Here is a 23,207-nt window from a genome sequence, read left to right as displayed (position 1 = left end):
TTTAAATTAGCTATCATATCCTTCTGTGGTGGTGGAGTATCACTGTAGAGCTTACGCCAGAACTTGAGGTTCTCCTACTATTTATTTTTGGTGGGAATGTGAAAAGGGACATAATTTGTCAGAAAATTAACTGAAAAGGAAAGTCCTTTTGAGTAAGGATTAAGGATTATTACATGTTTCAAAAGGACAACGGCCTCAAACGTATGGGTTTCCTTCAAGAAATTCCCGTTTCTTCAAAAGGGACAAGTCGAAACTCGATCAAGATCACCCCATATTGAAACTTTAGAGCCTTTGTGAGCATTTCGTGGCTTTAAAATTCATAAACAAGACATAACATCCGGAATTTTGTCGCTACAGTTGTTATATTTGTAGATGACGAATTTTTGTGCATTTTACGATACAGTGTACGTTGGACTTGTTACTATAAGTACTATAACTGCCATTAAAACCAATTAATATGCTCTTTATGATCTTAGGTACAGATTTAGTTTCATTTTGTTCAAAAATATCAAGAATTTTTTACACAGTTCCAGGAGGATTCTCCGTTGTATACTAACTTTTGCGACATAATTTTTTGTCTTTTTGGGATTCGAACCGTACATTTCCTAATGTATGCAAATATTGCGCACTTTTAATTGTTATTACGGAAGACAACCTTCTTGTCTATCAAATAAAACTAATTGTTTGTTGTTTTCAATAAGTTATAGTGATATTTATCCCTAATACATTTTGGTTTCAACGGTGTATACTAACTTTTGCGACAGACTGTATTTAGGATTGAGTTCATTTTTGTTCATTACGTGAGTATGAAATGACTTCATAACATGAATCTTACGTTACATCAATGAAATGTGTCATTGATTTTGAACCAACGTAAGGCTTCATTGCATAAATGAAGAAGTTTCATTACAACAATGAAAGTATTTCATTGCAGTAATGAAAAAATTTCATTGCATCAATGAAGGATTTTCATAGCATTAATGAAAAAAATTGCATTGCATCAATGAAGAAGTTTCATTGCATAAATGAATAAGTTCCATTGCATTAATGAAATAGTTTCATTGCATCAGCGAAGGAGTTTCATTGCATTAATGACCAAATTCGTTAATTTTACTTCAATGAAACTCAATGAAACTTTTTTCATTTATTCAATGAAGCTCTACGTTGGCTCAAAATCAATGACAAATTTCATTGATACAACGTAGGATTTCATTCATATTACGTAGCTTTTTCTTTCAGTGTGTGGATATCAAAAAAAAAGACTCTCAGATATGCCAATTTCCAATATGTCAAATTTAATACTTGTCTCAGATGACAACACAACCAGCTACGCAGCCCGAGTTACCGACAAAAATCGGTAAAATTAAAATGCTTATAAATTCGGTAATTAACGAAATTTTTCGGTAAGTTAGTGACCAAACGAAAGTAGTCGTTACGTTCTACCGACAGCAATACGAGAGCTGAACGATAACTATCTGGCCTAATAATGAAAACGCGAATATTTACCATCAAACACGATTTCATTGTTTTCTTAAGTAGTCTCCAGCATAATAGCCTTTTTTGGGCGCTCAAACCTATTGGCGAAACACTTTTTCCACTCCGATTGAGACACCTCCAAAACATGGTTTTTAACGCTTTTACAGCATCTTCAGGCAAGAAAAATCGTTCACCACCACGCGTTTGTTGATGTGCTGGAATGAAATGAAGTCATTGGATCCCCAGTCAGGGCTGTACGACGGGTGACCCATCAATTCCACGTTTTGTCCGGTCAAACAGGCGCTGGTTTGAATCGATGCGTGAGAGCCCACATTGCAGAATAATTTGTCTTCCCATTTTCGAACTTCTCAGGAGACTTCAGTCAAACAAATTGTAGTGTACCACTCAGAATTAACCGTCCTATATCACTATGCAACACTGAAAATGCAAACAACTTCTAGTATGCATTTTTGAAAGTAATACTTAGACTACAAAAACCCTAGTAGGGTTTTGTCCTGTCAGATCCAGTTCGGATTTTATGGCCTCATCTAAACCGGGCTAAATCTACACTTTTTGCATTTATCAGGCCTTTATCTCAGAAACGAATAGGAATTTGGCCTTGCTGTGTTTAGCAATATTGTAGCCCTAAACTAGTAGAACTTATCTTTTGAAAAAACCATATAAGAAAAACTCCATCTAGGGCATCAAAATCTATAAAATATAGAAAATTTTACATAATTGCTGAAATTCTTGTCAGTATCGGCTAAACTATTGGGAGTTGAACCAAGTAATCTTTTGCAAAAATCTTCCAAATAAAGTTCTCAACAATTCCTTAGAACATTCTGAAACTCTAAAATGCTTACTTCATGTTGTTTCAGCGGTATTTTACATCATATCTTTTATAACACGTATTTCAAACACAGTTTACATCAACAGTTTATTCTCGCATTTCGGATTTTACTACATTATTGACATTTTTATTAAATCGTCGTTGAAAAATGTACTGAAAACAACGGCATAGAGGCATTTTACAACAATGACTTGTTGTGAAGAATATTTATTGAAAAGAAAATATTCAGAAAAAATTAACGGTCAGTTTTTCTCAAGAAGCAGGCAACCTTTTGCTTCGAAGTGCTTCTTACATGAACAACTATCGCTTGATTTGGCTCGCTTTCGAAGACCCAAAAGGCCAATTCCCGCTTTGTTTCAGGCTTCTAAGCATATATCCTAGATTCGTAGTCTGTGACGATCTTATAAACGTCGTTTGAAGCATCGCACAGTGTCCGATTTTCCAAAAAACCTGGCCAAAAATCAAAAAAAAATTTATCAATTTACACTAAAAAGGGTCAGATATTGTTTATAGGATCCCAGTGCGTGTAGGTTTGAAAAAATATATACATTTCTTGTTTAATAAGTGGGTATAAAAGCAGGTCGAAGTGACCCTATTTGGATTTTTTTTTCTTTTCAATATTTAAGTTGTTTATAAATCTATGATAATATGCAAAATAAACAACGGCTATTAAATATTTTATTTTTGTAATTGTAATGAAAGGTATGTGAAACGTATTTAAGATGTTCAGTGTCGCCAATGAATTGTGCGTTCTTTGATAATTGATGTCCGTACTTGTTAATTTTTTTCAAGATCAATTTTCACAATAAATTATGAAAATAGTTGTGAGTAAGATCGAGTTGGGCCGTGTAATTTATCATTTCATAAAAAAGGAAGGGTTTTTTACCAATTCCCATCGAAACATCCTGCACATATTTGCACTTTTTGTTTTTATGTGATATTTTGTCTTGCAGGTATGTACAGATTTTCTTTCATTCAGAATTTCAGAATATAGTATAGGGTCACTTTCTGGCGTTTGGGTATAATTTGGAGTTTTGGTATATTCTAAGACCTATAGTAAAATTTTATGGCGAACAAATTTCTAGAATATTTTGGTCTGATCCGATCACTTTTTATAGGAGATTTTAAAGATTTGTGGAAAAAGGGACCAAAAGGACCCCTTTTATGACTCGCACGAGGTTTAATTTTTTTAAATAAAATATTCCTCGCATTCTTGTCAGTATAGTTTCCAAAGACATTATACACCTAAAGTGCAAGGAATCCAAGTGATCTTAACTCAAATATTTCCAAAACTGTAGAAATGGTGGAAGCTTTCAACCCTATTTTAGTTTCTTGGTTTTTTGGCAAAATTGATACCGATATTTTCTTGGTATGTAATGCAAATAGAGATTTCTTTTCTTTGGTAACTTGTAGTGAAATTTAGCAGAGAACATTTTTGTCTTTGACGGCATTCTTCTAAAATGATGCTTTGCATGACAATTTTGGCAAAACTCACATGAAGTACGCCCTTAACCCTAAAATGTGTTTATAATTTTGCATATTTCTGGAGTTTAGGTAAGGTATAGAGTTTTGGTGTATTCTAGGACCCATAGTAGAAATTGATGGCGAACAAATTTGTAGAATATTTTGATCCGATAAGATCACATTTTATAGGAGGAGGGACCAAAAAGACCCCTTAAATGACCGACTGAGGGTTAAATAATATCAAAAATGTAATCAGCGGCGGCAAAAACATAAGAACCAAAGGTTTGATCAAAATCTATTAATTTTTAGAGTTTTGGCCAAGTTTTTCGGAAAATCGGACACTGTGCATCGCCATCGATTTTATGCTCAACTTCTTTGAGCAAATTCACAGGAGCCTTTTTTGAGCGATTGTCAAATTTTGCTGGATCTAATGAGAAAAATCCATTTTTGCGGCCAGGTGTTTATGCAATATCAAACGTTAGTTGGTGGAAGAAAAAAGCAAGGATGCCTCTATCTCACGCTATTCAACATTGCGAACTCGCATCACCCGTGGCATCTGGCACAACTACCGATTTTGGGCGATCCTCACGACCTTCGTTTTTTGGAGAGTGCCGGCCGCGGTTGAATTCGTTAAACCAGTTTTTCATAGTCGAATAGGATGGTATTTTATCGACATACAAAGATTTAATTTGATCGATATACTCTAGCGGTGATTATCTACGTTTGTTTTGTTTATTGTTGAAGATCCAATCTCATTTGATTGCTTGAGTGGAGTATTCCCCCATTGGCTCAACTTCATTTATTACCCTCTATTACAGAGAGTAATGTTTTTCAAAACGAACTGACAGTGTTGCAAAATTTTACTGATCGCTACCAATATCAGATTTCATCCCGGCGAAGGGAATTATCAATTAAAAAGGCATCATTTCAAAAACTGAGAAGCCAATTGTTAATTCCCTTCGCCGGGATGAAATCATGATATTGGTAGCAATCAGTAAAATTTTGCAACACTGTCAGTTCGTTTTGAAAAACATTACTCTCTGTAATAGAGGGTAATAAATGAGGTTGAGCCAATGGGGGAATACTCCACTCAAGCAATAAAATGTGGTTATCTACGTCAAAAACTGTAAAAAATTCATGGACGAAAATGTTCACAAGTAAATTCCATTTTATTTTGCAAAGTGATTTTTTCAAGTCACTGTAAACAACACATAACATGGTCGTACGACAAACTGTCCTGAGTAAGTCTAGGCTAAACCCCTTAAAACTATCCAAAAAAATTCAAATCACACCTAGCAATACACGGTGTTGCCTAGGCCAGGTAGTTTTCGTCCAGCCCTCGCAGTGTTGTCAACTTTTATTTCAACTTTTCATTTATAATTTTTCGTTTTAATTTTACCGACATTTATCGGTAACTCAAAAAATGAGTTAGAGAATCGCACTGCTGATGTGCGGCCTTAACGTACACGTGCAGCTGGTGGATTTAAATTAATTTAAATGAATTTCCGTTGATTTAAAATTTTGAATTGTAACATAAATTTGTTTAAACATTTTCTTTTTTTTTTTCTTGAACCAGTTTTACAACAACAACTACTGTATATCGCTTAGTCACTATTTCCCATGTTTAGTTTGCATTGTTTTTGTTGTATTCACTTCATTGTAACGTTATTCATTATTACCCCTTCTATTCTCCAATATTTATTACCTCTGCCCCATTTATTGTTTACATACATTAGTCTGTTTGTATATGTGTGTATGTGTATCTGAAAATCGATTGCCACTTCATTTGACCACTGTATAACATCCTAGATTGAGGATTCTAGAACTGTCTATGCTTAAGCGAGCAAATCTAAATACTTGAGAGTAGCAGGTGGGTGAGTGATTTGCAAACGAGACCACGAACTAAAACCGTCAGTGAGTATAGAAGGAATTACGAAGTAAAGTGTAAACTATGACAAGTAAAAAAGTATCAGTCGGCTTTGCCGACAGAGATATATCCACAGTCTGTGTGAATTGAAACACTTTTTTCCCAAACAACTTATGTATTTAGGGTGGGGTTTTCAAAATTTTGGGCTTATAAACCGACAAAAATTTGGATTGGATTAAAGCGGTGGATATCTATAGATTGGGCTTTTGTACCATACTTGCCTAAGAAAAACATAATATCGCTGTAAACAGGGCCACTAGGAAAACCTCCGGTAAAAATGTCCAAAGGATCCTCGAACAGACCATAAACCACACAAAAATGTTGAACATTTGGGTGGGTGGTACCACAAGGATTGGACAGATAGGACCCAAATTTGAACATAAACTAAGTTTCGACAATATTTAGAGATCCAAAATTCGGACCAAATCGGTTGCTTCGTCTGTGACAAATCGCGCGTACCATTTTAGCGAATATTTTCCAACTTTTGTTGGGGAGGTACGGAAAGGAGTGGACCTATAAGCACCACCTTCGAATTTCATTTAATATTCAAAGAAATATTAAGATATCCTAAGTGTGGACGAACGCAGTATTCGGTTCGAGCTCTCCAGCCACTGCATATGGTGCCATAGGGGTTTTTACACCTTTCGGGCTGTTTTCTCAAGAAGTATGAACTTGCCATGAAAAAAAAACGTTTACCGTCGTACTTAAGGCAGCGAGTGCAAGTTGTTTCAACAAAAACCAAAGTGATTCGAAAGCAGTCCATATTCGAACCTGATTTATATCTGGTAGATATACTAGGATGTGTGAAGTATGGACCAAATCGGTCACTCCCATCAATAGTTATCGTGCGCACAATTTTTCCGAACATTTTTGAACTTTTGTGGGGAGGTACCTGAAGGAGTGGACCGATATGCCTTATCTTCGAACTTAAACTAAGTTTGCACAAAATATTACGAAGGTCATATTTTGACCAAATCGGCAGATCCGTTCGAGAGTTATCGTGCGTTTTGCACTCCAACCACTACACACGTTGAAAAAGGGATTTTTTTGGGCATTTTAGGCTATTTTCTCCGGAAGTATGAACTTGCCCCTGATGAAACTTGTAAAGTCGTATGGGGGGCAGTGAATACAAGTTGTTACAACAAAAAGCAAAGCGACTCAAGAGCAGGTCCAAAACTGAACTTTATCGAAATTTTGTGTGGGAGGTGCCCGAAGGAGTGGACCGATTGAGTTCATATTGGAACCTCATCTATGTCTGGTACAAATTTCACGATGTGCAAAGTATGGACCAAATCGGTTAATTCCTTCAAGAGTTGTTAGGCGCACATATTTTCCGAATATTTCCGAACTTTTGTGGGGGAGGTACCGGAAGGAGTGGACCAATATAACCCATCTTCGAACTTAAACTAAGTTTGGATAAAATATTACGAAAGCCAAATTTTGGACCGAATCGTTTAATCCGTTCGAGAGTTATTGTGCGCTCCAGCCAGACAGACGGACATGGTTAAATCAACTCCAAATTGTCTGAAACACATTTTGTCCAAACATACTTGGTGTCTAAAACCATTATTTCGATGAGACACATTTCGCCCGTATAAAAGTGTCGTTAGCATAAATGCTGAGGGTATAAAAAGTGTAGTCGTCTGTAAATAGGTAACGTTACATTAATAAAGCATTGTAGAATCGTATTGCAAAAGAACCAGCGTTTTATTTTTATTACGAGTACTAATTCGCTCACATGTATTTAGAGGATATCTACACTCCTTCCTTTCTTTGGGTCAGGCACCCGTTTGAAGTGGAACTCCAAACCGAAGGTCTCCCCGCGATGCTCCCACAAGGGGCCAACACCAACTCCCAGGCCAGATCTAAGGTTATGGGGGCACCTGGCACGTGCAATACCAGAATACAGCCTCCAGACAGGCTTCGTGGCCACTGACCACTACCAGTTGTGCTACAAACAGCAATTAGCCAGCGGAACAAACACTCAACACAGGGCCACAAACAATTAACATGCTGTTCTCACGGACTGCACAATGGGCCCACAGGGACCGCGGCAACGGACAAAGAAATAATTACAAGGCCACTCTCACGGATTACTGGCACGACATCCACACCACAACACGACGCCGCACCGGCACCAACTCTCCTCCAACGCCAACTCTGTCCCAGACATAGCTTTTGCATACCGAAATGCATTTAGAGCCATGACCCGTCAGTAAGAATCCCAGGCTCATGCTAAACCCGGCGGTCCAGTACGTACGTAGCGGCACCAATAAATTCGTACGTCTCCCTCCCTTTATCGCTGTTCGTCCACCTAGTCTGCCACCTATCAGCAGCACGCTCCCGAAGGATTGCACTGCGCCGCCTAACATCCCCATCCACCAAAATAGAAGGCCCGAGCCAATCATCCTCAGACAGACCACGCTTCCGGATATACAGAACAAGCCTACTTCTCGCGTCCTTAGCCAGCAGAACAAACACCCAACACAGGGCCACAAACAATTAACATGCTGTTCTCACGGACTGCACAATGGGCCCACAGGGACCGCGGCAAGGGACAAAGAAACAGTTACAAGGCCACCCTCCCGGATTACTGGCACGACATCCACACCACAACACGACGCCGCATGACCACACGTTGACACGACAAGAGCTTTTTGCGTCCAACAACAAACTCTGCTGCGGCATACCATATCAAAATTGCGCGATGTGCCCATGATTATAAAGGGCATCCGATTTCAGTGACCGCCTATTTAGCAATGGCCGCCGGTCTGTCTATCGGCATGCCTGTCCAAAATTTGGTCTTCGTAATATTTTGTCCAAACATAGTTTAGGTTCGAAGATGAACCATATCGGTCCAGTCCGTTAGGTACCTCCCCACAAAACTTTGAAAATGTTCGGAAAAATTGTGCGCACGATAACTCTTGAAGGGAGTAACCGATTTGGTCTATACCTTGCATATCGTGAAATTTCTACCAGACATAGATGAGGTCGGGCCACTCGTTCGAAAAAGTTCAGTTTATGACCTGCACTCGAATCGCTTTGATTCTTTGTGCAAACATTTGTATTCGCTGCCTCCATTACGACGCTACAATTTTCTTTTCAGCGGCAAATCCATACTTCCTAAGAAAATTGTCCGAAAGCTGTAAAAATCCAAACGACCGATTCGGTCCAAAATTTACCCTTCGTTCTATTTTTTTTTTACTTAGTATAAGTTTGAACATGGGCCATACCGGTCCCCACAAAAGTTCGATAACTCTTCAAGACAGTAACCGAGTTGGCTCATACTTTGCACATAGTTAAATGTCTACCTGACATAGATGAGGTTCCAATGTGGGTTCTATATGTCCAATCCTTCGGGTAGCTCCCATACAAAATTTGGTAAAAGTGCAGTTGAAGACCTGCTCTTGAATCGCTTTGATTCTTTTTGCAAAAACTTGTATTCGCTTCCCCCATTACGACGCTACAAGTTTTTTCTGGGGGCAAATACATACTTCCTGAGCAAATAGCCTGAAAGCTGTAAAAAGCCCTATGGCAGCATGTGTTGTGTCTTGTACGCACGACAACTCGAAAGGATCAGCCGATTCGGTCCAAAATTTGGCCTTCTTTATATTAAAAATCCTGACGGCGCATACTAAAATGGCTAGTGTGAAAGATAACTCTCAATAATTTCCTACAAACTCAGAATAAGACCATATTTATTATATTAGGCAATTTTCCTTGCGGCAATTGCAAGAGAGAGAGGTGATGCATATGGTAACCCTTTGGCTGTCAACACCCTCTCTACCACGTATTTTGATGCAAACTCGTTATACAAAATCAAAATATTTCTTGGTCAGAGGCTGAGGGTACATTTCCGTCAGCACAGCTGACTGATACTTTCTTACTTGTTATACCCTACACCACTATGTGGGGAGGGTATTATAAGTTGGTTTTGGCCAAAAAGTTTGTAACGCATCGAAATAATGGTCGTAGACCCATACTTATATTTACCAAGATGAATGTCTCGACGAGCTGAGTCGATCTGGCTATGTGTGTCCGTCCGTCAGTCCGTCCGTCTGTCCATCTAAACCTTGTAATCACGCTACAGGTCGCAATTTTGATCGGATCGTCACCGTAGGGGAAGTAGCCTATTGATTTTGGTGATGGTCGGATAATATTCAGGGGTCGGAATGGGCAACAAAATTTGGGGGAAAAGTCAACGTTTTATTTCAAAGCAAATATCTCCGCATTTATAATGGGTATATCAAAAGCAAGACCTGCTAATGAAAGTAGAAAATATCACCTTTACAACGATGTATAGTAGGTTGTCGTAGGTGGTCAAACAAAGAAGAAAGCGCAATAGACGCTAATACAACCCATCTTTTTATTTCTGCGATTTGAGTTATAATGACGAATATCACAGCTTTGGTCGGGATCTTCCAAAAGCAAAGCCTTACTATGAAAGAAGATCATCATGATTCAAAGCGCGTTGGCGTAGGTGGCCAAATAACGGAGATATAGCAATGGTCGGTGATACATCCCATTTTTGAATTTTTTTTCAAAATCGCGCTACAGGTCGCAATTTCGATCGGATCGTAACGAAATTTTGGGGGTCCCACAGAGGAAGATGCCTATTGATTTTGATGATGGTCGGATAATATTCAGGGGTCGAAAAGGGCAAAAACTTATTTGGAGAAAAGGTCAACGTTTTATTTCAAAGCCAATAGCTCTGTTTCTTTAAGAGGTATATCAAAAGCAAAACCTGGCAAGGAAAGTGGAAAATATCACCTTTACAACGATGTACACTAGGCTGTCGTAGGTGGTCAAACAACAGTGATATCGCAATAGTCGGTAATGCATCCCATTTTCCGATTTTTTTAAATGACGCTACAGGTCGCAATTTTGATCGGATGGTCACGCATTTTTTGGGAGTTGATGCGATTCCCACAGAGGAAGAAGCCTATTAAGTTTGGTGCTGGTCGGATAATATTCAGGAGTCGGAATAAGCAAAAAGCTTATGTGGAGAAAAGTCAAAGTTTTTTCTTATGCGAATAACTTTGCTTCTGGTAGGAGTATTTCAAAAAGAAAGCCCGCCAATGGTAGAAGAAATGATCTCCTTTATATTGATGCAAAGTATGTTGGCGTAAAAGGGCAAACAACCGAGGTATCGCAAAAGTCAGTAATATATCCATTTTTTTCATTTTTTGTAATCGCGCTACCGGTTGGAATTTTGATCGGATAGTCACGACATTTTGGGGGTAGATGCGGTCCCCACAGAGGAAGAAGCCTATTGATTGTGGTGATAGTCGGATAATATTTAGGGGTCGGAATGGGGAAAAACTCATATGGAGACAAATTCAAAGTTTTATTCTTTGTGAATATATCGGCTTCTAGTAGAGGGTATTCCAACGGCAAAGCCTGTCAATAGAAGAAGAAAATATTACCTTTAAATTGGTGTAAAGTAGGTTGGCGAAGGTGGCCAACAAGGGAGATACCACAATGCATCTAAGTCTTCCATTTTTTGCAATCTTGCTACAGGTCGCAATTTTGATCGGATGATCACGAAATTTTGGTTGCTCATGGGGGTCCCGAGAGAAAGAGGCATATGTTTGTTTGATAGTATTCGGATTATATTCCCTAAAAGAAATGTTTACCAGTGAAAAACTTATGCACAGGGGTAGTGGTGTAGGGTAACACATGGTCGGCCCCGTCCCGACTATAGCCTTTGCTCACTTGTTTTTTTTTTAACTCATAACAGAGAGAGAGAGAGAGCAGAAAGAGTTCACGAATAGAACAAAATGTGTTGCCACAATTTTGACATCCATTGAACTTGAATTTCATTCGAGGGTTCAATGAATGGAAGAAAGTGTGTGTTGGGGGAACAGGCTTCTCCGGCTGGCTGTTCTCATAATGGAAAAGCATGAATCAAAATTTTGAAAGCAAATGTAAGTGAGAATTTCATTATTATGATGACCTTCAGATTTAATGCAATTATGACCCAGTAATCCGAACACAATTACCTTGTCAGTTTTTTTTGTACGTTTCAAATGAAATACACGTTTTATACATTTGTGGAAGTCAATATTTTTGACAAAAAATGAATAATGATAGCAAACACATCTTTTAAATAACCTGAGCCGCTTGGGAAAAGTTCAGTTTCGTGGGAAAGTTGCAGTGAAGTGTTACCCAGCCATGATAAGCTCCAATCTTTTGTGTTGGGCGATATTTTTTTACATGTTCTTATATGTGGTGAGGGCAATTCTATCAGTACCTCAAATGTTGACAGATCAAAACCGCATCAACAAAGGCCTGGAAATGTCCAGATACATGAATTTGAATGTACATCCCTGTGACGATTTCTATGAATTTGCCTGTGGCAATTGGAACACCTATAATTCAGCCGATGCCGAGGGAAAATTAGAAACAGGTTTGTTTCACAGTCTACAGGAGGAAAGAGATCAAAAGATTTTGCTGCTGATGAACACCAACGAACCGCAGGACACCAATGTGGATAAAAAAGTAAAGAATTTCTTCAGGTCTTGCATGAATCTGCCAAACTTTAAAAGCTCCTATACGGCAAAGTTGTTGGAACTTATTGGCGAATTTGGTCAAATGCCGGCCATGGCTGGACCCTATTGGCCGGAAGAAAGCTTCGATTGGCAAAATACCACAGCCGCCATAGTCAATAAATATGGCATAATTGCAGTTATCGGCAGCGAAATAAGTGTGGATTTTGCAGATAATACCCAGAATCTCATATACTTAATTGAACAACAATTTGCCTTGGAGTCGAGAGATATATACCTAAATCCCTCCAATGTTGCTTTTGTCAATAACTACATTAACAGCATTGCCACCAAACTGTATATATTCCTGGGGTTAGACAAGAATGTGGGACACCAGGTGGCAACAGAAATGGTGCAATTTGAAACGAATTTGGCTGCAGGAATGGCTGATATTAAAAAGGTCCATACCGATCTTTACACTCTCAATACCATGGATGAAGTCCAGCAAAGCACCTATCCCTATATAGATATCAAAAAATTGGTTCAGCATTCGTTGGGTACCCTGCCCAACTTCAAGGTCTATTGGAGTCCAGATTATGTGAAGAATCTCATCAGAACTTTACAACAGACTCCCAAACGGGTTGTGGCCAACTACATATTCTACCGTCTCATTGAAAAGTTCATGCTGATCATTCCGGAAACGCAACAAAAACTGCAGGATATGTGTCTGCGACAAATGAAAACCTATTTCTCCAAGAATTTCGATAACATGCTTTATCGTAAATATAACATGGATGATACGGAGCAGGGTGTTAATGGCATGTGGCAGGACATAAAGGCCACCTTTATTGAGGCCCTGCAATCACCTCAACAATATTCGTGGATAAGTGCGGATACACGTAACTATGCTGTGGAAAAAATAAAAGCCATGAAATGGGAAATTGTTTCCTATAAAAACTACAATTTCGAAGGGGTGTTCCAACCTTTTCAGGTAAATTCCCATGACTTTGTGGAAAATCTTAAAAACCTATTCGCCCTGGGTAGCCAACAGAGACGAAATGCCATTTATGCACCACCCCAACCGTTGGATGTGAGTCAGCAAATTTCCACGGCCCCGGTTAATGTTTTAATTGAAAATGCCGTCAAGGTCCCCGTTACCATACTCCAACCCAATTATGCCTGGTCTTCCTCGTTTGCCAATGCCTTCAATTTTGGAGTTTTGGGAGCTTTGTTGTCCCACGAACTAATGCATGGCCTAGATAACGATGGCAGACATTACGATGCCCAAGGTAACAGTTTGGAATGGTGGGATGCGGAATCAATTCGCGAATTTAATGCCCGCTCTCAGTGCTTTAATACTCAATATCAAAAATATATTTTCCATGGCCAACATTTACCCGACATGCCTTCCCAAGGCGAAAACATTGCCGATAATGGTGGCGTCCGTTTGGCATTTGCGGCCTATGTTAAGTGGTTAGAAAATGCTTTGGCCACAAATCCTAGAGCTGTTGTGGAATCAATGCCACCCGTCAACTATACCGATCGTAAACTATTCTTTATCAGCTACGCCCAGCTGTGGTGTAATGATATCACACCGACATTCCGCAAATATATGGCATCGACAGATAACCACGTACCGAATAAGTTTAGAGTCATTGGTCCTCTATCGAATTTTAATGGTTTCGCCGAGGCATTCCAATGTCCCAAGGGTAGCGCTATGAATCCTGTACAAAAATGTGAAATTTATTAGAAATAAAAGGAAATGAAGGAATCTAGAGATGGAAAAGATTCTTGGAAAACTCGCTGCTGGAAATTGTTAGAGGCCAAGTATTTTTTAAGTATTTATATAAGTTTATATAAGGATTTATATAGATTGCTTTATATTGACGCAAGATAATACGAATTTAACTTGTACATTAATTTTTAAAAATAAAAAAACATAAAACATTTAAAATGTTAAATAAAATTACTATTTTTCCAAAACTACAGACAAAGAAGTAGGAAAGTAGCTTTGCTGACTATAAAATATGGTGCCGAATATAAAATATATTAATTTTCTATCACGAGTTTGCTTCAAAAAACGTGGAATCTGTAGGTACCGTATACCATTGACATATTTTTAAAAATTGTTAGTAAGCAAACTTCTGATTCATAGAGAACTCGAAATATTTTTGAAAACGTTTGAGAGTTATCTTGCACACTAACCATTTTGGTATGCGCCCGAAAGTTGTTTGGAGCTTTCGGGCCATTATCAAAGGAGGTGTGTACTTGGCTCATAAAAAATCGTACAAGGAGGAAAAAAAAATCCTCTCTAACATATGTGCCAAACATATATTTGTTTGCAATCAGTCCCAAACATAAAATATGTTTGGGTCCTGCAAACAAATATATGTGTAGGTGCAAACAAATACAAAAAGCCACACATGCACCAGAGGGCGCTTACTGAGAGCAAGGAAGCGTAAATTTCAATGTTAAACACATTGAAATGTATGCTCACTTGCTCTCAGCAAGCGCTCACTGGCTATCTCTAACATATACACACATTTATAAATGGTGGTTGTTTATTGAAAGGCATAGAAAAAAAGCAAAAGCACAACAGACACATAGGTACATAAAAAATTCCAAAGAAAGACAAAACAGACTTTAATAAAAGAAAAACTGAATAAAATAATGTATAAAAAATCGCAAAAAAATTATATAGAAACATCGTTGAACGCTTCTTCTTAGTTGTGAAATAAAACACATTTCCCTGAAAGATGAAATCATCAGCGGGAAATCGGAATCTGGAATCAAATGATTATATAATGTAATAAATAGGTACATCCATATTTCAAATATACATATGTATGTATATGAAAAATGTATTGATGTAATTACCAATATTAAATGCGATTTCTTCCTTGTCCAATAAAATATTTCCATTCACCTTTTTGATTCAATTATAAAATTTCCAATTATAAAATGTATTGGGCATTTAATTTACTAAAAAACACAATTTCTTTAAGAAAACACAAAACACTGATTTATTCACTCACTTTACCGTCTTTACTCAACGATTGTATTTAGAACACTGAAGAAAAAATAACAACATTTTTTCCTTCCCCTTCGCTTGCTACGTTGGTTAAAAACAACAAAAACACACACACATGTTTGCCATAAAACGCGACCAACGCTTCTGCGTCTCCTATTGCACTATACAAACAGCTCTTTATTATAAAACAGCATTCCGCAGCCGTGAGAGCCATGTTGTTACTCTCTTTGATTAAAATCCTCTCTCCACCCATAAAACATATGATAATAATTGTTCCACAAACATCCCATAAGGGACAAGGGAGACTTCTCTCATATCAATGATTGCACCCCGATTCATATTAGCTCAATGATATTGGACCTACTGTTTATCGCCGAGTCCGAACGGCGTGCATTTCGACACTACTTGTAGTTTTACATGGCTGAAATACTCAGGAAATGTCGCCAACATTACTGAGTGGTATTTTGCCACCGTTGAAAAGTGTTTTGATGTTGCCTGGCCGGGGAATCGATCCCACGACCTTGTGTGTGCAAGGCGGGTGTGCATACCATTGTACCACGGTGACACCCGACATATGTACTAACATAAAAAATATGTTGGTACCCAAACAAATAAAATTGAGATATGTTACAAAATGTTGCAAAGATATATTTGTTTGGACACAAACAAATTATGTTTAGATCCAAACATATATTTGTTTGCAACCAGTCCCAAAGAAATATTTGTTTGGATCCAAACATATTTCTAACATATATTTATTATATATACCCGAAGTATGGGACCGATATAGCCCAAAGTCCAACCTGGTACATAACTGGATGCAATAATACGATGAGTAAAGTTTGGAACAATCAGAAACTCCCTAGCGATTTGCCATTTTGGTTGGTCAGGTTTCTTGGAGCTTTAAGCCATTAACTCAGGAAGTATGGACTTGCCCCCGAAAAAAATTGTATTGTTATCTGAAATAATAATAATAAATATGAAACAATTGATGGGAATTACCACAACGAAGAAATATTTAAAAATAATAAAACAAATTTTGAATTTCGTTTAGGTATAGATGGCGCCTGTGTTGGTGGTAAAGTGTATATTCGTACACGTAGAAGCAGTATATATTTGTGGTACTTAACAGCGTTGCCAACATTTTTCAGCCTCTTTTCCCCAACTTCTCCAACATTTGTTCCCAAAATTCCACAGATTTTATTAAATTTCCCCAAAAAATCCCCAAATATTTTTTTAACAAATAATTAAAAAAAAAATCAAGTGTAGTTTTATTTTCCTATTGAAATTCATTTCATGCATTTTATTTTACATAAGTGACGTAAAATTAGGAAACCGTCAAAAAAAGTTTGTACTAAATAATACTTCATTCCAATTTGTACATTGAAATTTAATTAAATTGGTTTCGCATTCGCAAAGTATGTATTCTTATTGTATAAGTTAGATTCGTTGGACTTCAACTTCCCGAGCCTAGTCGATCACTAATGCTGATAGGCATCATCTGGCATCACCTCAGCAAGTTCCCTCTGCGGAGACCGTAGAGTGTTGATGCCAACGGGCGGCGGTTGTTGTTGTTTCGCTCACTTTGATACTCTTGCTCTCACAGGAAATTAATTGTAAATGTAGTAGAAAACGACAACGATCCTCTGCGATCACTGCAATCCTTGTTTGCAAGAACCTCTGCGTTCACTTGTCGTCTAGAATTGAAAGCGAAAGCTCAAAGGCCTCTGTCGCCACCCCAAATTACAAAGGTAATTTTGTTGTTGTATTAGAAAAGAACATACTTTAACTCAATAAAGCCAATTATTATTTTATATTAAGAATTAATACTGGTTGTTTTAATTTCACTTGTTCTTTTCTCCCTCCACTGCTCACCATTCGGTAACCTGAGCTATCGTTGAACTATCGAAGAAACCTATGGATTTCCCCTCCCTCACCTAAACACTTATATTTTAATAGGGTTCGTAGTAGAAAAAACTCTTTCTACACATACATTACTTGTTGGAACGAACTATCTCTGCAATTTCTTGAAATGGAGTTGACGCTGCTTACTTAGATGGCTTTTATACTAGAATAGATTTCCAAACGCACCGATCGTTTGCCTTACTTCTTCAATTTTGGACGCCATGTTTTGTGATATCTTCTTCAACTTGGTCTTTCCATCAGAGTTTTGGCCTTCCCTTGGGGCGTATACCGTCGAGTGGCTCGTATTCAAATGCCTTTTTGGCGGGGGCATCTTTATCCATCCTGCTGACATGGCCAAACCAACGCAATCGTTGTAGTTCGATACGTTTTACTATATCGATGTCGACCGGCTGGTATAGCTCGTGGTTCATACGACGTCGGTATTCACCTTCAACGCATATTGGTCCATACATCTTTCGAAGAATTTTTCTCTCAAACACACCAAGTTCTGCCTCATCTGCTTTCGCAAGTACCCATGCTTCAGATCCATACATAAGCACGGGTAGTATCAGTGTCCGGTAAAGTGTAAGTTTTGTTTGACGAGAGGTGGTTTTGCTTTTAAACTGTTTATTTAGACCATAGTAGCATCTGTTGGCCAATATTATTATTCTCTTTATTTCAAGGCTTATATTGTTGGTTTTATTTATGGCGGTGCCGAGGTAGATAAAGTCATTTACTATCTCAAATTTATAATTATCAACATCCACAGTTGGTCCGAGTCTACTGGACGACTTGCGTGTTGATAGCGTAAACTTCGTCTTATCGCCGTTGACTGCCAGACCCACTTTGGCAGACTCTTTTTCAATTTTTCAAAGGTGGCTGTTACGGCTCGCGCTGATCTACCTATTATGTCTATGTCATCTTCGTATGCAAGCAACATTACATCTTTATTGTATTTCGTGCTGTTTTTGTCTCTGGCCGTATATATATTCGAATCTCGTATGACCTTTTCCAGTAGGATATTAAATAGGTCACACGATAGTTTTGCAGGGATGCCAAACTCAGACATGGCTTGAAACACCTTTGCTCTAATTGGGCTGTCGAACGCGGCCTTATAGTCGACGAATAGGTGGTATGTGTCGATCTGTCTTTCGTGGGTCTTCTCCGATATTTGGCGCAGTGTGAAGATTTGGTCAATTGTCGACTTACCAGGTCTAAAACCGCATTGGTATGACCCGATTATTTCATTGACCATGGGTTTTAACCACTCGTAACCTCGCTTTGGCTAGGTGGTAGACATTCAACATTGTCATTTGCGATTGGTTCTGGGGTATCTTCATCGCCATCCATATTCGATACCAAAAGCTTCATAAAGTGCTCCTTCCAGATCCTCAGTACGCTATCTGTATCAGTTACCAGATTCCCTTGGTCATCTTTGCAGGAGAATGTGCCTGCACCATATCATTCAGTCTGGTGTTTTACACTCTTGTAAAATTTTCGGACTTCATTCTGACTCCTGAACATCTCGAGTTTCTCACGCTCACGTTTTTCTTGCTCCTTCTTTTTTCTCCTGAAAATACGCTTTTCCTCTCTCCTCTTCTCCCGATAAGTTTCTTTCGTTCTTCGTGTTGCTACTGAATGCAGTGTTGCTCTATATGCCGCGTTCTTTTCTTCTGTAGCTTTACGACACTCCTGATCGTACCATAAATTTTTAGGTGGAGGTTTTTGGTACCCAAGTATGGTTTTTGCGGCAGTCTGAAGGAAGTGGGCTATTCTTTGCCAAAGTGCTTCTACATTATCGGGACAAGGAGTGCTGTTTTCCAGCATGTGAGTCAGTTGAGCGGAATATGCTTGTGCTATCTGTTGTGTTTGCAGCTTCTCGACATCCAGCTTCCGTCCTGTGTTAAATCGCACTTTTGCCGCAACATTAAGGCGAGTGCGTACCTTGGCTGCTACAAGGAAATGGTCCGAATCGATGTTCGCACCTCGAATCGATCGGACATCTAACACACTGGACGAGAGTCTTCCATCTATCACAACATGATCAATCTGATTTTTTGTTTTCCCATCCGGCGATATCCATGTAGCCTTGTGTATGTCGAGGTGTGGGAATCTGGTGCTGCTAACTACCATGTTCTTTGCCGCTGCAAAGTAGGCGGTGTTTTGTCGGGGTGAGTTACTAGCCCAACGCCAAACTCAAGTTTTTATCGTTCTTATGGCTGAACGCGCGGCACATGTTAGCTCACTACCTTTAACGGGCGTTAAAGGCAGCTCCCCAGGTGACACTACGGGGAGGTCAGTGTCCACTTGAGATGAATGAGGGACCAAGATAAGTCCTGGGCTTTGCCATGTTAAAGCCGGTCAAGACCGTTCCTTGGTATCATTCATCCCCTACGTCACCCAGTTGACGCTGCTACATCTTTATACAAAACAAGTAAAAAAGTATCAGTCGGATTTGCCGACAGAGAAACTTTCATATATGGACAGATCGACATTTGAACTTACAGACAAAAATGTGGATTAGGATTAAAGTTCAAAAGTGTTGCGAAGGAAGTACTTGAAGGAATGGACCAACATAGTGGATTTTATTTTGAAGTCATATCTTTTCGGTAGATCTCGCACCTACTAGTCATTTCACTGGGTCATCGTATAACATTTGGATTGGTATGTCAGAAAGCACAAACTTGTCCACGGAAAACATAATATCGCTGTAAACAGGACCACAACGAATAGCATCGGTATACATTTCCAAAGGATCTTCGAACAGACCCTAAACTGCACTTAAACAAAAATGTTGAACTTTTGCAGGGGAGGTACCTTAAGTTAAACATTTTAGAAGTTAAACTAAATTTGGACAACATATTAGAAGATCGAAATTTGGACAAAATTGGTAAAATTTTTTCTCTCAAATCAATGAGTGCACCCCGATTCATATTAGCTCAATGATATGGGACCTACAGTGTATCGCCGAGTCCGAACGGCGTGTCTAAGACACGACTTTTTACATGGCAGAAATACTCAGGAAATGCCGCCAACATTACTGAGGGGTATTTTGCCACGTTGAAAAGTGTTTTGGTGTTGCATGACCGGGGAATCGAACCCACGACCTTATGTGTGCAAGGCGGGTGTGCATACCATTGCATCACGGTGGCACCCTTTGACAAAATATGACGAAGTCCAAATTTCGAGTTCGAGTGCTTTAGTGCGATCCAGCCACTACACATCGAGCTAAAGGGATTTTTACAACTTTCGGGCTATTTTCTCAGGAAGTATTTACTTGCCCCTGAAAAAACTTCTACCGTCGTAAAGGGAGTCAGTGAATGCAAGTTGCATCAACAAAAATCAAAGTAATTGGAAAGTACCCCTGAAAAAACTTGTACCATCGTAAACGGGGTCAGTGAATGCAAGTTGCTTCAACAAAAATTCAAGAGCAGGTAGATACATTAGGATGTGTAAAGTATGGAACAAATCGGTCACTCCCTTCAAAAGTTAACGTACGTGCAAATTTTCCGAACATTTTTGAACATTTGTGGGGAAGGTACTGAAGGAGTGGACCGATAAGGATTATCTTTGGACTTAAATTAAGCTTGGGTCAAATATTACGAAGACCAAATGTTGGCCCGCATCGGCAGATCCATTCGAGAGTTCCCAGCAAAAAAAGTCCTTCCAAAATCATGGGTTTTGTAAGGGATTTTTGGCAGCCGTAACTACTCGCAAACCCCCTTTCTTCACCATTATTTTTACAAGGGCATGTCGCACTCAGTTTGTAGTTATTTTATGACCACTAGAATAACCAGTTATTCTGTGGCCACTAGAAGTTGTAAAGTAAGTTGAAAAAATTCTATTTTTAGAACAGTTGATGTAGAGATTTTTTTAATTTCACACACTTCTTACTTTTATTTTACTTTATTTTATTTCGCTTGCTGTGCGAGTTGAACACACGAACCCTCTGATTTCTAGCCAAAGACACTACATACTATGCCACGCACACGAACATTAAGGGTTGCTTAAGAACTTAAATGTGCAGTGCACATGTGCACCACGAACTGTTATTTTTTAATTAAAAAAACTCTCGTGCCGACAGTGAGCGTTGAACACACAACCCTAGGATTTATAGTCGGACACACACTCACTGTGCCACCGTCCTCATTACTTAGTGAGGAGCAAAGTAAGTAGGTTTGCCTTGTAATTTTTTTAAGAAGTATCCCATTACTTTTCAGATTACTTGTAATGGGAAAAGAAGCTTGTTTACATTACCTTGTAATGGGTTACGTAATGACTAATGGATCCGAATTTTGGCTGGGTTGTCTTGCGCTCCAACAACTACACACGGTGTATTAGGGGTTTTTGTAACTTTCAGGCTATTTTGTCAGAAAGTATGGGTTTCTCCCTAATGAAACTTGTACGGTCGTATGGGGGGGGGAGTGAATACAAGTTGTTACAACAAAAATCAAAACGATTCGAGAGCTGGCCCTAACCTGAACTTTTCGGAAGGATTGGACCGATTGAGTCCACATCGAAACCTCATCTAAGTCTGGTAGAACTTTCAGGATATGGACTAAATCGCTTACTCCCGTCAAGAGTTATCGTGCACAAAAATTTTCCGAACATTTTCGAACTTTTATGGAGGAGGTACCCGAAGAAGTGGACCGATATAACCCATCTTCGAACTTAAACTAAGTTTAGGCAAAATTTTACGATACCCAAAATTTGGTTTGAATCGGTTGATCCATTCGAGAGGTTCGTGTGCACCAGCCAAACAGACGGACGGACATTGCTAAATCGACTCTAAATTGTCTGAAACGGATTTCGTCCGAACATACTTGGGGTCTGAAACCATTTTGCCTGTATAAAAGTGTATATACTCTCGTTAGCATGATTATTTTAGAGGAAAGGTTCGTCCTTAAAAATCTATTACTCCTCATAATTTCCGATATGTTTTGATATAACATGATTTTCAAAACTGCATTCTAAAATTACAATACATTTTAAACCAAATTTTGAAGGAAGTTGCGATTTGTACGACGTAAAACCCAAAAAATGTCTTTACGTTGCCTAAGCCCGGATTACGTTTCGTTGCATTTACAAACGCTGGCAACATTTATTTTCATATGAGACATCGAATATTGGCTGACTTCCGAAACGTCTGTTGCTTTGTAGTCGTGCATGAAACTAGGGGTCCATAGATCGAATTCCATACTAGAGTCGATCTAGGAAAAAAAGCCTTAAATAACATCCATAAATAAAATGAGGGAATATATTTAAAATTTGTTTTGTTATTTTTAAATCTTTTTTTCCTTATAGTAATTTCCATCAATTGTTTCATATTTGTATAAACAATTTGGAATAAATAACGATTTTATTCATTTTTGAGGGGTGTTCGAATATGAACTTTGCATACTGTACGCCTTAAGAAAATGTAGTTTAGAATAAATGGCTGGGATTTTTAAAGCAACAACTGGTGACCAATTGCCAATAACAATTGCACAAAATCATTTTGATCTAATCCGTTTAATTATTGCAATTGAAGAAATTCAATCTTCACAACACCGAAAAGTATACATAACCCATCAAACTATTTGATTTTAGTTCAAATAACTCAAATAATAACCAATAATAATAACCTTGGGATATCGTTCATTGTTTAGTATTAAGTACATTTAATGCATTTTTCATCGAATATACAACTTAATAAGTAGTTTACATGACATTTCCTCGTTCCGGCCCGTATGAAGGCGATTTTTTTTCAAGGCTACTGACTCTAGATAATATAATTATACCCTCCATTTTATGGTGGAGGGTATACAAACCGAAATGTCAGCACCCTAATATACATCGATATTTTCCCCCATTAACGTTCTCGAAGGTACTGGGGAGATTTCTGTCATATTAATGAGTGCACCCTGATTCACATTAGCTCGTGATATATACATATGTCCTTCTTTATATAGCGATGCCGAACGGCGTGTCTACACGCAGAAAAATATATGTTAGAAATATGTTTGGATCCAAACAAATATTTTTTTGTTTGAGTCCAAAAAAATATATATTTGCAACATTTTGTAA

The 23,207-nt window shown here is 38.4% G+C and overlaps 2 protein-coding genes across 6 annotated transcripts in view; one reads left to right on the top strand and one right to left on the bottom strand.

Moving 5' to 3' along the window:
• Window positions 1-23,207, bottom strand: part of LOC141389381 (uncharacterized) — a 540,923-nt gene that overhangs the window by 368,939 nt on the left and 148,777 nt on the right. The gene's annotated exons all lie outside the window — the stretch shown is intronic.
• Window positions 11,736-14,016, top strand: LOC141391198 (neprilysin-1-like). Its single transcript, XM_073964109.1, has one exon. The coding sequence runs from the start codon at window positions 11,892-11,894 to the stop codon at window positions 13,953-13,955; it is 2,064 nt and encodes a 687-aa protein (XP_073820210.1). The 5' UTR covers window positions 11,736-11,891; the 3' UTR covers window positions 13,956-14,016.

The sequence above is a fragment of the Musca autumnalis genome, unplaced genomic scaffold (assembly GCF_047663935.1).
Source record: "Musca autumnalis isolate F117 unplaced genomic scaffold, ASM4766393v1 scaffold_1, whole genome shotgun sequence".
Taxonomy (NCBI): Eukaryota; Metazoa; Arthropoda; class Insecta; order Diptera; family Muscidae; genus Musca; species Musca autumnalis.
The sequence above is the reverse complement of the archived record's forward strand: the minus strand, read 5'-3'. Positions and strand labels throughout refer to the sequence as shown.

Excerpts from the sequence above, each read along its gene's own strand:
- LOC141391198 (XM_073964109.1), top strand. The coding sequence starts at position 11,892 with ATGATAAGCTCCAATCTTTTGTGTTGGGCGATATTTTTTTACATGTTC.